The following is a 16,374-nucleotide window of genomic DNA, read 5'->3' on the forward strand; positions in this document are numbered from 1 at the left end:
CTTTGGTGATGTTTAAAGAGGGACGCCGCTATTCATGTCTCGACCATTAAATTCCCTTCTTACGATACTCACGAGAAAGGAAGGGGTGCCAATTCTATTCCAGGGCAACACTGCGAATATATTTATATTTTTTTTTATACAACTTAGAATGGCAAACAAGCTGACGGCGCACCTGATGGAAAGTGGTAACCGTCGCCTATAGACAGGAGCAGTACCATGGATATAACAGAGTATACTATTTCGCCCATGATACCCCCCATGCGTTGCCATTCCTGAGGAATCAGGTGTTATTCCTCTGTACCCAGTAAATTCACGCCATATCCCACCTTTCGAACCGAAACACGGCCATGCAAACAGCTGCTTCACGGTTGAAACACGAATGGGACAGAGGTACCCAAGCAATCGATTTTTGTACAAAGTCTCCCTCTGGTGAATATATCAAAGGGAGAGTATAATAAAATTATATTAAAAAAAAATGGCATCAAATAATACAACTTTAATGAACATATTTAAATTGAATTACATTTATTTAATGCATTAATTAATTTAACATTTTAATTTCGACTTTAAACATATAATGAGTAGGAATCAGTTTACTCAGTTCCGCAATAGTCCGGCTTAGAGCAAGGACACTTCTCTTTCATCTGGAGACCTTTGGCCATCTGTTTCATGAATGGATGTATTTCCTCGCTAAAGAATGGCCTGCAATCACAAGCATTTCTGAAATGATTCATTAACAGTACTATCATAGTACCCACGACTTAGTCCACGTGACTGGGTTTTTTTTATGCAACTTATAATGGTAAACACGTCAGCCCACCTGATGGAAAGTAGTAACCGTCGCCTATAGACATGAGCAGTACCATGGACATAACAGAGTATACTATATCGCCCATGATACCACTCATGCGTTGCCATTTCTGAGGACTCACGTGTTATTCCTCTGTACCCTGTAAATTCACTGCCATATCCCACCCTTCAAACCGAAACACAGCCATGCAAACACAACTGGTTCACGGTAGAAACACGAATGGGACAGAGGTGCCCAAGCAAACGACTTTTTTTATCTTTTCTATTTAGAGGCTTTTATTCTATAAGGATATGTCAACCTCATCATACCCTAATTTTATAAAATACGTCACATACTTAAAACATTGATACATAAATAAATAATACATAAAATCTTAGTAGTCTATTTTAATAAAGGGAATTATTGATACAAAAATATAGTAATTAAAGATTTTGCCATTCCGGAATGTGGTTCTGCGAGCAAACGACTTTTGTACAAAGTCTTCTGTTAAAGTTAGTATGTTTATGTTTTACTTTATAGCACCGTAAACGGTGCTTAAAGTGTTTACTTTAAGTACCGTTTTTACTTTATAGTATTTAATAGCAGTATGAAATTTAGAATACACTATATGTACTAGTATAGCATTATATTATCTGTGCTATATGGGATGAAGAAGGATATAGTCTACTTTGATTTATTTATTTATTCATTAGTACAAATATGTGTACATGGCGGACTTAATGCTAAAAGCAGGGGGGAAAGGGATTGTTAGTAATGGAGACTGAAAATCCCATTGCTAGCAATATACCCAACCAGGTCGACCTCCTCGCGGTTCCCCCTGGAAACTATCATGGTTAATTCCTGATGAATTCATCATGATGGGCTAACTGGCCTGTTTTCATTCTCATCTATCACCCTTCAATGGTGCTCCGCCAGCGTATCCAGTTAGCGCAGGCGGGGTTACCATACCATTTTCACCCATCAAAAAAAAAATGCTAAAAGCATTCTCTCCCAGTCAACCATAGGGAAGTGTCAGAATACTCGAATGCGGTACTACTAATTATTGATATACATACATACTAAAATTACATATATAAACGAGTGAATATATATAAATTACAAATATACTTACACATATATGACATATACTATATTATACACGAAATTGAGAATAATATAAAGCATCCTCCTCAAATAATAAATCAAATCATCCTGATAAGTAAACATATCCTGGCCACGTGGACGAAGTCACGGTTGAAGCCAGTAAATATATAATTTTAAATTTTTTATCAAGGCCTATATAATAAGTAGCGGAAGGAACATAATAATTGTCATTATATTTACGAGTACATATTAACCTTGGTAAATACATTGTCCTACATACAATATGGTAAAAGATATTAAGATATTGTCAGCCGGGCATTTTCCTTATATAATTAAAAAGATGGAGGAGGCCTTCACCCAAAGAGGGGTCCATATCCAAGAATCGAAGAAAGAATTACACTAACAATTAGTTATTAGGAAAAAATATTTATAATTTTTCTTAATAACAAATTTTTTTAGATTCGAACTCTTTTTAGATACTAACAATACTGTAAAAATATTAGGAATATGGTAATAAATAAAAGGTTTTATTATTATTATTATTATTAATAATTAAAGTTTATGTCCCACAAAAAAACCGACTTTATTTGTGATAAACCAATTATTTTGATTTAAAAACTAAACTACTAAACCGATTTTGATAAAATTTCTATGAGACCAATCTGTAAGTACATCCTTTCAGATAAAAAAGAATTTTCCAAATCGGTTTACAACTGACGGAGTTATGAGGTAACAAACACAAAAAAATGCGTGTTTACAAGTACATATAATACTATTATCACTATAAGCACAGATAATATAATACTTTCTATAAGTTATTATAAGTCAACCGACTTAAAAAAAGGAGCATCTCAATTCGGTTGTATTTTTTATTTAGTATATATATTAATTAACCGACACCCTCAATATACAGGTTGATATCGGTTTGTTTTTGCAACAAAAATTATTTTTAAAATAACATTTCTTTTGGTATTTTATTTCGGAAACATAATTATGTATCTACAATAAGCAGAATTCTGTTTCACAAATAAAAAAAACAATGACTACAATCTTCATAAAATATATTTATGTTAATTTTTAAACAAAGCATTGGACTTACTCACACCTATCCCACTCAACATCGATATTAATTGCAAAAACAATTACAAACTTTGGTTCAGAATTGGAAAAGATATCGCGTGACATATAAACAAAAAAAAAAATACAGACAAAATTAGAACCTCCTGTATTTAGTGGTGAGTGATAACTCTGCTTACCGGCACAGCATCTTGTTGATATCTCGCTGGTATTCCTCTGTGGCTACCTGACATTTCCTTATTTGATTCAATTCCTCTTGTTTTGCCCGTTCCTGTAAGTTTTGAAGAATGATTTTTGGTCGGCAAAACGCGCGTAATACCTCTGGTATTGCAGGTGTTCATGGGCTACGGTAACCACTTACCATCGGGTGGGCCGTATGCTTGTTTGCCACCTCAGTGGTATAAAAAAATGTATTAATCACCAATCCGATTTTCATGTCAACCATTAAAATTCCACAGCTGAATATAGCCTTCTCCTTATTGGGAGGATTTACCAGTAGTTGCCGCGCTTGGCAGACGCATTAGTAACTGCAATTAGGCTTTGGTGATCTCTTAAGGGGAATGCTTCTGCCCACCCCTCAATTTTTGGGTCCACTTAGTCGCCTCTTACGACATCCATGGGAAAGGAAGAATCCGACCTTGCTTTGATATTATGAGTATAATAAAATTATAATGTTAAGTTACAACATTCTATATTAAGTAAGCAAGTTAAGTGGCCGTGTGGTCCCGGCATAGAATAGGCCATCCCTTCCTTTCCTGTGGGTGTCGGAAGAGGCGACTAAGCGAACCTAATATATAGGTAGAGGGATGGGCAACAGCGTGCCTCTTAAAAAAATCTCTAAAAGCCTAATTGCGGTTGGTTTCCAGGTGGTTTCCTAAATGGTTTCCAGGGGGAACCGCGTGGTGTTCGACCTGATGAATGCACCCTGCATTGCTGGCAATGGCTCAGTTAAACCCCATTACTAACAATCCCTTCCCCCCTATAGTCGTATGGTTCCGGCATAGAAAAGGCCACACCTTCCTTTTCTATGGGTGTTGTAAGAACTTAATGATAGAGAGATGGGCAGAAGCGTTCTTCCTAAAACATCTCCAAAAGCCTAACTGCGGTTGCCAACCCACTTGCCTAGTGTGGCAACTACTGACAAAACTTTCCTTATAGGAAAAGCTTACATTCAGCAGTGGACAGTTAACGATTGGAATGATGATGATGATGAAGGTAAACAAAATATTTTTTTTAAAATGAATTAATAAATAAAAAAAAATCATCAAAAGACTAACATACTATAATAATTATATGGCGACTTGGTCGCTTAATAAATCCATACGAATTGAAAATTGAAAAGAAAGAAGATTTTTTTTAAAGTCGATTAAAGAAGCTATAACGCTACCGCTTACCTTCAAAGTCTTGTTATACTCGATCTGATCCAACAGTTCCCTCTGATGAGTCTTCCGTGCCTGTGCATCCACCACTTCTTTATGGTCGACCAGCTGTTGTAGTTGAGTGAAAAGCTGTCTATGGTACTCGTCTTGCTCCTCTATCTTCTTTCTGAGGGTCTCGCGAGCCTCTTGCCTATCTTTGATTTGGTCTATCATTGCTTTGCGTACGTCCTGTAGGTAGTTAAGAACTATTATTTATTTATTTATTTATATTTACCAACTAAAAGAGCTTGACAACTTCCCAATTCGCTCCCTTAGCAATCACAATATATACAAACATAATACCATTCATTTATTGGACATTTTCTAAATAACTTTTTGTCCAAAATCAAAAAGTTGGCCAATTTTTGAGACTCGAGGCTCTATCTATATAGTCTAAGTTCTTACCTTATTAGTCTTCTGCGCCCACGCGAGATATTCGCAACGTTTCTTGTCAACGTGCTCTTGTATCCTGCGAGCTTCCTGCTCGAACATATGATCGTCCGCTGTCTCCATTCTCGCCATTTCGTGTTTTAATTCCGCCATTTTGCGATTACATTCGTCTAGTTCTCGCTGTAATATCATTTATTAGTATTAAATACAGTTAGTTACGGGAGTCGGTGGATGCAGGTGGCTCAGGACGGTTCTTTATGACAGTCTATGGGGGAGGCCTATGGTCAGCACTGGACGGATAATGGGTCAGATGATGATGAAGGACAGCTACGGTCTTTTTTATGTAACTCCACTTGTATTATCAGTATACGTTAGCGGGACATCAGTGAGAGATGTTGAGAACGGAAACAGCTCAGTTAGCCTGTCGCGTTGCGTTGTGACGAATTTTACAATAATAAACCACGACAGTTTCCAGGGGGATCCGCGTGGAGATTTTTTTTTATACCACTGACGTGGTAAACAAGCATACGGCCCACCTGATGGTAAGTGGTTACCGTAGCCTATGAACACTTGCAATACCAGAGGTATTACGCGTGCGTTGCCCACCCTGAAGAAACCTCTTTACCCCCCTTTTGAAGAGCCCCATGCTGTAGTCTCTTGGGAAAACCTCAACCTGATAGAGTATATTGTTAGCTATGGGGTTCTTAGATTATAATACTAACAATCTCTTTCCTCCCAAGAGACCATAATTATATTAAAGAAGTACTCTAGCAGAGAGAAAAGTCGCTTTATCTCTAGGGAATTATATCTCACCATACCCAACAGAAAAGTGCTGGGGGGAAAGGGATTGTTACTAGTATAGTATTATATTATCTGTGGTAATGGGGTCAAATAGCCCCATTACTAGCAATATACCCTGTCAGGTCGAACTCCACGTGGTTCCCCCTGGAAACCATCGTGGCTAATTCTAGTTGAATTCGTCAGGATGGACTAACTGACCTGCTTTCATTCTTATCCGTCATCTATCACTGGTGCTTCGTCATTGTATACCGATAACGCAGACGGGGTTACCATACCATTATCACCCATTAAAAAAAAAACAGAAAAGTGCTCAGATATATATTTATTTATATAAATGAATAAAAAATATTACCTCTTTCTGCTTGCGTAACTCTATTTTGGCCAGTTCATCGGCGCGGCCCTGTCCCGCGAGAGAGTCCCACGCCTCCGTGATGAATTTCATCTCCGCCGCTTGCTTGGCGAGCGATTCCTGACGCTCCGCAATCATCTGTCTACGTTCGAAGGCTGTCTCTTTGCGTTTCTCGGCGCGCTCGCGTTCAGCTGCAAATAAAAAAAAACAGATAATAAATGTATATATATATATATACACTCCTCGCAAAAATTAAGGGAACATAAAAATTTTTGAAATTTTTGGGTGATTTTCAACAGGCTGTATTTCAGTGAAAAATAATCGTACAGGAAATTTAAAAAAAGGATTTTGAAGCTTAAAAACTCTAGTTTTCAGATTTTTTGGTGAAAAAATTTTTTGAGCTCCGGTTTCCATGCAATTCTTAAACAAAGCTGAAAATATTTTTTTTTCTAAATTTTCTAGGTTTCGTTTTTCACTCTATGGGCATGGAAAAATTTTTTCGAGCTACTCCATTGTATAGGTCTCTTAGCGTGTTTATTCAGCTTCAAAAATCGCTTTGGATGGCTCAATTACGACCATTTGTCTCCGAGATATCGAACTTTGAATGCAAAAGCATCCTTTTCCATTCAACTGCTAATATCTCTGGAACTACTGGTCGCACAGCAAGCGGGCGCCGAGTTTCTTTATCTGCATAAAATTTTCTTGATTTTTTTCGATTTTTTTTTGATAATGAATTTTTAAAAAACAAAAAATTGAGTAAAAAGTGAAAAACAAATGAAATTATTGATTTTTGAATGGATTAGGGTGAGTTTAAGGGACAAAAACCTTGTTCTCTTATTTTTTCCAAAATTTCAATCAATTGGTCCGGGAAAAACCGTTAAACCGATCACTCCAGGGATTTAGGGGGTTCTTAAAGGAACAATAGACTGTAAAATTTTCCTCAAATCTTAGCTTTCCCGCCCATATTAGCGAAGATACAGCCAAGTAACCAAAAAAGGAGAAAAAGTCACTTTTTTCCACTTTTTTCAATTCAATGTTAGAGGTGGAAAAAAATTTTTTCTTCACTAACTCTTGACTGTGCTTAATTGGAAATTTTATGCAGATAAAGAAACTCGGCGCCCGCTTGCTGTGCGACCAGTAGTTCCAGAGATATTAGCAGTTGAATGGAAAAGGATGCTTTTGCATTCAAAGTTCGATATCTCGGAGACAAATGGTCGTAATTGAGCCATCCAAAGCGATTTTTGAAGCTAAATAAACACGCTAAGAGACCTATACAATGAAGTAGCTTGAAAAAATTTTTCCATGCCCATAGAGTGAAAAACGAAACCTAGAAAATTTAGAAAAAAAATATTTTCAGATTTGTTTAAGAATTGCATGGAAACCGGAGCTCAAAAAATTTTTTCACCAAAAAATCTGAAAACTAGAGTTTTCAAGCTTCAAAACCCTTTTTTTAAATTTCCTGTACGATTATTTTTCACTGAAATACAGCCTGTTGAAAATCAACCAAAAATTTCAAAAATTTTTATGTTCCCTTAATTTTTGCGAGGAGTGTATATATATATATATATATATATATATATATATATACATGATATGTATAGAGATTTTGTATAATAGTTTGTATAAATATTTATATTTTTTTTATTTATTTGCTGATTATGATATACTGTTATATATTCTACTATTCCTCTCTTTTTTTTTTTACAACACAGGGGACAAACGAGCATGCGGCTCACCTGATGGTAAGTGACTACCGCCGCCCATGGTCATCCACAACACCAACGGTATTGTAGGTGTGCTGCCGGCCATATAGTATTAGATACTTGCCGACAATATAGCTTTCTATACGTGAAAGTATTTTTAAAATTAATTAAGTAGTTTTTGAGTTTATTCATTACAATAAACATATAAAAAATTAAACTTTCCCTCTTTATAATATTAAAAAATAATAATGAAAAAAAAAAAGATATATTATAAAACTAAATAACAAAGCAAAAATTTGGTATAGTAACCTAACCATAGCGGGGGGAAAGAGATTGTTAGTAATGGAGTCTAGTTTCCCCATTACTAGCAATACACCTTATCAGATCGACCTCCACGTGGTACTCCCTGGAAACCATCGTGCTAAATTCCAGGTGTATTCATCACGATGGGTTAACTAACCTACCTTTTCATTTTTACCTATATTATCTTTCAGTGGTATCCTACCAGCGTATACCGATAGCGCAGGCGGGGTTACCATTCCGTTATCATTCATTAAAAAAAAACATAGTAACATGCAGTAAATTGAGCGCAAATATTTTATCAAAATCGATCCAGAATTGGCGCATAAATGAATGAAATCAGCAACTAACATGTCATTAGTCTTACCTTCTTCCTCTTTCTTCATATCAGCCTCCCACATGGCCTTCATCCTCAGCGTCTCCTGTTTCAATATCTCCTTCTCCTTCTCTCTCTGCTGCCGTCTCTGTTCCAGTTGATGGTCAGTATACTCCTTGCATTCTCTGTCGCGACGGTACCGCTCGATTGCATCTTGTTCCATTCGAGCCGCCTTGAGCAAGAATTATTGAAATTACCTTATTAATATTATTATTACAAATATATTTATTGTATTGGAAATAAACTATATATCTATCTAAAATGTTGGTACCAACCAGAGCGTCAGCTTCCTTCATGGCGACCTCGTGCCACATCTTGTCGAATTCTCTCTCCGCCATTTTCATTGCTTGCTTCTCCCTCATTTGGTACAGTTGTATCTGCTCAGCTTCTTTGGCGCGCAGCTTGAAGATAGAGGGCAGCACGTGCACGCATTTCGAACTATATTCGAAATTTCGACTTATTAACCAACTACCCACCGATGTATGGGATAATATTACCATTAATAACATCAAGTGTAAATTAAAACAATACTTCTTTTTTTTATACAACTTATAATGGCAAACAAGCTGACGGCCCACCTGATGGAAAGTGGTAACCGTCGCCTATACACATGAGCAGTACCATGGACATAACAGAGTATACTGTTTCGCCCATGATACCCCCCATGCGTTGCCATTCCTGAAGACTCAGGTGTTATTCCTCTGTACCCAGTAAATTCACGCCATATCCCACCCTTCAAACCGAAACACAGCCATGCAAACACAACTGCTTCACGGTTGAAACACGAATGGGACAGAGGTACCCAAGCAATCGACATTTGTACAAAGTCTCCCTTTGGTAAAACTTCTTACATGATATTAATACAAGTTAAATACTTTTAAATGTATTTAGCATTAATATAAAGCTACGTGGTTTCTGAATGTTAATAGAACATATTTTCTGTAATTCTGTATAAAAAAAAAAAAACTAAACAATACACGACGGTGAAACGGATGTCATTAGCAATCTTTCAAGTAGGGTATTTGTTCTTTTTTCTTTCTTTTTTTTTTTCTTTACTTCAAAAAGAAGGAAATTCTCAATTGTGTTGTATTTTTTTACGTTTGTTACTTCACAACTCCGTCAGTTCTAAAGTGATTTGTATTTTTTTATAAAAAAAAATTTTAGTCCAATTTTATCAAAATCAGTTCAGTAGTTCAGTTTTAAAATCAAAACTGGTTTTGTCACAATTGTAGTCGATTTATTTTTGTGGGACACGATCTTTCTTTTTTCTTCTAGTGAAACTGGTTTTTTTTCAAAGGAACATGGCTCGAAATACAATTAGAAATTTGGCCCGAAATTATCTTTAATTACAAAATAATCACCAAAAATGACAACTCTCGATACTAGCGCCATCTAGTATTTCTTGTTCTTTGTTTAGTGACCAAGCACCTTAGAGATAAGATTTAGAGAAACAGCGCCTCAGAATCGACCGGAATGACTGTATAAAAGTCGCTTGCATGGGCAATACTAACAGTGGGGTATCTTTATATTTCTCCTCGTGTTCTTTCTTGCGTTTCTCGAGCAAGTATTTAAGACGGTTCTGTTTTTCTTGCCAGATCGCTTCCGCGCCCGCCTGCGCTTGTTCCACAAACTTGCGGATATTTGCCTCTTCTTCTGCGGACAGGAGATCTAATAATCTGTGGGTTAGTTTAACCATAGATATCACTACCACGAGACTATGTCATGGAGTTCTTCAAAAGGAGCGTAATAAGTGTCTTCAACGCGCGCGTGACACCTTTTGTGTTACAGGTGTCCATATGTTTGCCGTGTGCTTGTTTGCCACTATAGTAGTATTAATAAAAAAAAATTAATAGAATGAACTTTCGAAATTTGTATATATTTGTATTTTTATCTTTTTTTCTCAACGTTTTCTACCTAAATGTTGTAGTAAATGAGATTGCTTAGCGATAAGGACTGCGCTTTGTATAAATTTACATATAGTATTACAGATATTATTGTTGGCCGTATAGTCCCGGCATAGAATAAGCCATCCCTTCCTTTCCCGTGGGTGTCGTAAGAGCCGATCATATGGGCAGCAGGGTCCCTTTTAAACGTCTCTAAAACCTGACTACGGTTGCCAATCTGCCTGCTAAGCATGGCAACTACTGGCAAAACTTCCCAAGAGGGAGGCTTATGTTCAGCAGTGGACAGTCAAAGGCTGATATGATGATTATTATAGATATTATTATCACCTGTTATCGCATACTGGTACCTCGTTAGCTTATTCCGTTAACACAGGTTTACCATTCCATTATCATCCATTACCTATGGCTAAACTAAATACCTAACCGTTTTTGTTTCCGTTTGAGATCTTCTTGATATGAAGCCATGCAGAGGTCGACGCGACGCGCCACATTGTTGATAAGAGATCTGAGGAAACAATAAAAAAATATTATTTAGATATATAGTTTTTTTATGGGTGAAAATGATATGGTAACGGTAACTCCGCCTCCGCTAATGGGATACGCTGGCGGAGCACCAGTGAAGGTTGATAGATGAGAATGAAAACAGGCCAGTTAGCCCATCACGATGAATTCATCAGGAATTAACCATGATAGTTTCCAGGGGGAACCGCGAGGAGGTCGACCTGGTTGGGTATATTGCTAGCAATGGGATTCTCAGTCTCCATTACTAACAACCTTTCCCCCCAATTTAGTTATATTATCAATGTGATAAAATTGTAACTTAATGATGTTTGTGCATGGAAGATTTAAAAAAAAAATATATGGGAAGTCTCAATAAGACTAATAGATGACAAAGCAATATTTTTAGAAATTTCACTTAAAACTGCATAGAAGTTGACCTAACTGAATTTAAACTAATCCCGTTGATTGCTTTTATTAATAATTCCCCCAATTTTTGGGCTGATTAAATAGAGTCTTAACACCTAAATAGAGATGTCACAGTGTATTTTGTGATGATCGTAGTGGTATTCAGGTTTGTAGATGTGGCTACCACTTTCGTCGTCAATTGGTAAAAATCTATTATTTTTTTATACCACGCAGGTGGCAAACAAGCGTATAGCCCGTCTAATGGTAAATGGTGACTGTAGGACATGGATGTCTACAACACTAGGGGTGTCACGTTGTTGCACGCGTTGCTGACTCTGAGAAAACCTTAATATACCTTTTTGAGAAACCCCATACTATAATATTTAGGAAAAACCGCTGCAGGGAGCTCATTTCACAGCCTGAACTGTGATCTGTTTATCTATCTCCCAAAACATTTACCTCCGATCGCAGCGTATGAAAAAATCACTGTATTGCTGATCCTTGAGCTCTTTTAGTTTGTTTGCAGCTCCTTTGCGTTGTTCCTCTTCTTCGGCGCGAAGTTTCTTCACGAACTTCACGTAACGGAACGTAGAGTTCAACACGCGAGACGTCTGTAATAATTTAAAATGTTAATACAGTAATATCTCGACATATGATCGCATCTCTGTGCATCTTCTACCGAATTTATCATGGGGAGTGTTCTGAGGAATTGTTCGGATTGATACCTGCTGCTGATTTTCACCACCGTACAACCCGCCACAAACTAAAGTTTCATCCCAATCATCTGGACGAGTGGCGGTCTTCCACCGTGCGTTTTTCAAGGCACTTTCTTCCACGCACAACCATTCTTTGGAATCAACTTCCAGCAGCAGTATTTCCGAACTGATACGACAACATAACCTTCAAGAAAAGAGTATATTCCTTTTTAAAAGGCCGGCAGCACACCTGCAATGCCGCTGGTGTTGTGGGTGATCATGGGCGGCGGTAGTCACTTACCATCAGGTGAGCCGCATGCTCGTTTACCCCCTGTGTTGTAAAAAAAATATGAGGGATTTTTAGATACTAAGATGGTAAGATTGTTTCACTGGTAGAACACTTAGTGTCGTAGTATACTTTTGCTCAAAGAAATATGAGTTGAAAGTACCCGTAACCGGCGAGCGTGTATGAAAAGATTGATGAATGTGGAAGAAGCGAAAGTGGTTTGTTTGAATCGAAGCATTTGGCGTTCCATTGTTTCTGCCTACCCTAATGGGAGACGGGCGTGACGGATATGTATGTATGTAAATATGAGTTGGAGAACGACAAAAAGCTGATTGACTCCCATACTAAATCTGTTGGGTGGTAGTAGTGGCTTTTTTATGCGACTTAGAATGGCAAACAAGCTGACGGAAAGTGGTATTTTGTTAATTGATGATAATGGTATGGTAACCCCGTCTGCAGTAACGGTATACGCTGGCAGAGCACCAGTAAGAGATGATAGGTGAGGATGTAAATGCAGGGCAGTTAGCTCATCGTAATGAATACACCTTGAATTCAGCACGATAGTTTCCAGGGGGGACCATGTAGAGTTCGACCTTATAGAGCATATTGTTAGCAATGGGACTGGTAGTCCGCATTACTAACCATCGCCTATAGACATGAATTGTGCCATAGATATAACAGAGTACGTTGTGACTTACGCGATTTTTAAATGTTGTCACCATTGTTAGGCTAACGTGCATATTCGAACGTGTCCCGCGAAATTGCTGCACAGAAAAGAGCTATCGTCCGTGTGGTCCCGGCATAGGATAGGCCACCTCTTCCTTTCCTGTGGGTGTCGTACGAGGCGATTAAAGGAACTTAATTTTAAAAGGATGGGCAGCAGCGTTTCTTTTACAACATCTATAAGAGCGTAACTATGGTTGGCAACCCGCTTACCTAGCGTGGCGACTACTTTAAAATTAGTAATGAACACACTGTGTTTTTTGTCGTTTCCGACAATTGTTTCGACGTCATCATAAATAAATAAATATTTTTTCAGGTACTTACATAGTAACAGTCCGGCACGCCCCTAGGACCGGGCCCATCTTTAGGGATTTTCTGTCTTGGAGCCTGAGGTGGCTGCTCAAACATTTCCAGTTATTTATAAAATAAAAAAAATCAATATCAAAATGGCAATTGGTTAAATTTACAATTTCAATTATTTAATTAAGATTTCAATAATAGATCTAAAAGTCAAAGGTGACAATTTACTTTCTAAAAAGATCAATATGGAACGTAGGTTCAATCCTTTATCTCAATTAACATTAAAAAAGGATTTATTTTTTATTTGCAATAGATTAACTCTAAAAATAGTAAACGGAATTTGTGAATTCTTTAATCTATAGAAAGCTGCATTATCAGTGTAGGACATGGGTTGAATTATGTTTAACAAATAGAGATGGTTTACCTATTTAGTCGTATCTGCATGAAATCGGGTAAGTCGTTAGCCTATGGACAATGTTGCCGTATGATTAATCCTTAATCTATGAATCTTAAGCCATATTTTGTTCAAGTGATCTTTATTATTTATCTATTTAAATAATAAAGACCACTTGATACAAATTATCAGAAAATAACATATACAATACGTATTCTAGAAACGTGGGCTTTCCCTCGCATTCCCATGCTTTAGATTTTACCAGTAGTTTCCACATTTGGCAGGTAATTTAACTTACATTTTTATTATACTAAATAAAATTTGGCCTATATAGGGCCAAATTTCATGTTTCCCGTGGGTGTCGTAAGAGGCGACTAGGTGAGGGCGAGAGAAGGGCAGCAACGTCCCTCTTAAACATCTCTAAAGTGGTCTCATCTGACTGCGGTTGCAAATCCGCCTGCCAAGCGTGGCAACTACTCCCCCCAAAGGGGAATGCTTGTGTTTATTAGTGAACAGTTAAAGGCCGATATTGTGATGATGACGATGATATATATATATATATATATATATATATATATATATATATATATATATATATATATATATATATATATATTGCCAGGTTTTAGTTTTTATTGACAAATACAAAACAAAGTGTTTTCAAATTTTATTTAATCAACTCTTTAACAATCTTTAAAAAAACAACATCCAAAAGCAATTAACAGCTTAATGGCACAACTGGTAATACAACTTAACAATAGCTATAAAAATATGTTTATAAAAAAAAATCTCGTTCCTTATTACCTTGATTAACAAAAAAAAAAAAAAGACCAGACCAGAAAGAATATTACAAAAGTTGAAAGAGACTTATACAAAATTATGTCAATTAGATGTTTATTAATTTTAAATTAACAAACGAATTTAACCACTTTAAATGATTTAAAATTTACTACGTACAGTAATATTTTTAAAAGTAGAATATTGAAAAAATATTGTGTTAAAAATTTCATAAAAAAATTCAACACAATTTTCAAGTTCAATTTCAGTATAAAAAAAAATTAAACATAAACAAATCCAATGATGGCCGGTCTAATATTTCAATTCAAACATAGAATTATTATTAGAATCGAAAAAAAAAATCAACAAAACAAAAACATACCTGTCAACATGATTATAAATTTATAACAAAAGCAAAACAAATCTATAAAAACAAAAATTATACATAATAGTAATACTATTATTACTACATAAATCAGAGACTACAGTATGATTATACTATATTAATTAAAATTTATAGTCTCTGCTTAAATGAAAGAAACAATTTTTTTTTCTAAGTAATAATTATTTAACAAATTTTGATTTTGTCAAATTTCGGTAAGTAAGCGATACTGATTAATCTTATGTCTTAATTAAATTGTCTTTCTGTCAGACGTACATTGTAATGATTGATGAATGAATAATAACTAATTAAAGACAATTTTTATTGAAAGCGTAAAAAAGTAATTAAATATAAAAATCTTAATTTTTTTAACGTCGAAAAAAAAGTATATGGAACACGTTAATTCGGAATTCGAATTTCGAAAAGCTTAGGTTAAACTTAATATTAATAATATAAATGCAACTTATAATTAATTAATTAAAAAAGGAGTAATCGAATAGGAACAAAACATAAGTTTACTGGTTGTTTTTTTTTCTTTACTTTTGAAGCTGATTAATTTCCTTTAATTTTAAGTATAATTAAGGAGAATGTGTTATTTTATACTCGCGAAATGTCTTTGCCTTCTAACGTTCCTAATAAAATTACTGGAATTAACAACTTATGCATAAAGGTAAAGTTGAACACATTCTTTTATGTTAAACAAGGCACTGTTCACCATTATTAAGCAGTTTTATAGCTATATAATAATAAAAAATAAAAAAAACTCACTGGTAATAGAAAATATTATTGGAATATGAACTATCATACTCTAATATTTATTGAATCTTAAGCCGATCAGAGCACCTATTTGGGACTTATAAAAGTTCAATATACGTATGTGTTATTTTACAAAGTGAAGGTTCGAATCCAGTTCAAACTCAAAAACAACAATTGCAATAATTGCAAAGTTCTAAAAATGTTAAAGTTATTTTAAACTTGTATAAAAAAAAAAGAAACTACTCTTCTATGAGTTGAGGGATTGTATATATCTCTTTATATACCTATAACAAATATATAAACAAAATATTTTGGTCTATAAAACAGGAACTTTTCAGTCTTCATTTATATTTATAACAACGAAGTAAACAATATAAAAATATAATTTATAAAGTGAATCAGTCTACGGGAATTTGACAATAAAAAACATTGTACCAGATAACGTGAATAGAAGTTATAAATTTAATATTTAATGTCGAATATTAAAACATTGCAGTTTTATGGCAACACCCTCCAATTAACTGGCAACACTGTCCAGTTAATCCCTAAATTTCTGATCATAGATTCTAAAACGAAGCCCAATATGTATATAGTATACTATAAAAATTATATATTTCATTTGTAATAAGTGAATTTATTATCAAACATGCTAGAGTAAAATTTGCGAGAATTTTTTTATAAAAATATAACATAACATTTGCAATAAAAAGATCCATGTTTTCGGTAGTTATACTTAGAGGTAAATAAATTTAACGAATATTTTATACATCAAATATTCCATTTCATTCATTCACTCACAGGTAACTATTAAACGGATTTTTTTTGTAAATCTATGTGTAATAGACTGTCTTTCAATTTTTTTTTTTTAATTTGTCTTCAACAAAATATGTGGCAAGGGAATTCTACTCACTGTTATCAGGCCAATTAAAAAAAAATCCCCAAT

The 16,374-nt window shown here is 35.3% G+C and overlaps 2 protein-coding genes across 2 annotated transcripts in view; both read right to left on the reverse strand.

Moving 5' to 3' along the window:
• Positions 1-593: 593 nt before the first annotated feature.
• On the reverse strand, positions 594-13,426 carry LOC113522239 (golgin subfamily A member 6-like protein 22). Its single transcript, XM_031911182.2, has 11 exons — positions 13,147-13,426; positions 11,578-11,729; positions 10,637-10,717; positions 9,820-9,984; positions 8,584-8,746; positions 8,300-8,480; positions 5,933-6,120; positions 4,795-4,959; positions 4,366-4,578; positions 3,151-3,242; positions 594-702 (listed from the first exon to the last, which is right to left on the reverse strand). Exons 1-11 carry the CDS (start codon positions 13,228-13,230, stop codon positions 594-596), a joined length of 1,593 nt encoding a protein of 530 aa, XP_031767042.2. The 5' UTR covers positions 13,231-13,426.
• Positions 13,427-14,178: 752 nt separating this feature from the next.
• The window catches only part of LOC116413434 (uncharacterized), a 25,198-nt gene continuing 23,002 nt past the window's right edge, over positions 14,179-16,374 (reverse strand). The window contains exon 11 of the mRNA XM_052902124.1: positions 14,179-16,374. This exon is cut by the window's right edge and continues 288 nt beyond it. The gene's annotated coding sequence lies outside the window, so the exon portion shown is untranslated.

Source organism: Galleria mellonella, unplaced genomic scaffold (genome assembly GCF_026898425.1).
Source record: "Galleria mellonella isolate WM207_F2 unplaced genomic scaffold, CSIRO_AGI_GalMel_v1 utg87, whole genome shotgun sequence".
NCBI lineage: Eukaryota > Metazoa > Arthropoda > Insecta > Lepidoptera > Pyralidae > Galleria > Galleria mellonella.

What these genes read in the sequence shown, in the direction of transcription:
- LOC113522239 (XM_031911182.2), bottom strand. Translation starts at nt 13,230, where the DNA reads ATGTTTGAGCAGCCACCTCAGGCTCCAAGACAGAAAATCCCTAAAGAT. An exon ending in TGAAGGAAGCTGACGCTCTG is followed by an intron (nt 8,481 to 8,583) that starts GTTGGTACCAAC and finishes TTCTTGCTCAAG; the next exon opens with GCGGCTCGAATGGAACAAGA. An exon ending in AGTATAACAAGACTTTGAAG is followed by an intron (nt 3,243 to 4,365) that starts GTAAGCGGTAGC and finishes CAAAACTTACAG; the next exon opens with GAACGGGCAAAACAAGAGGA.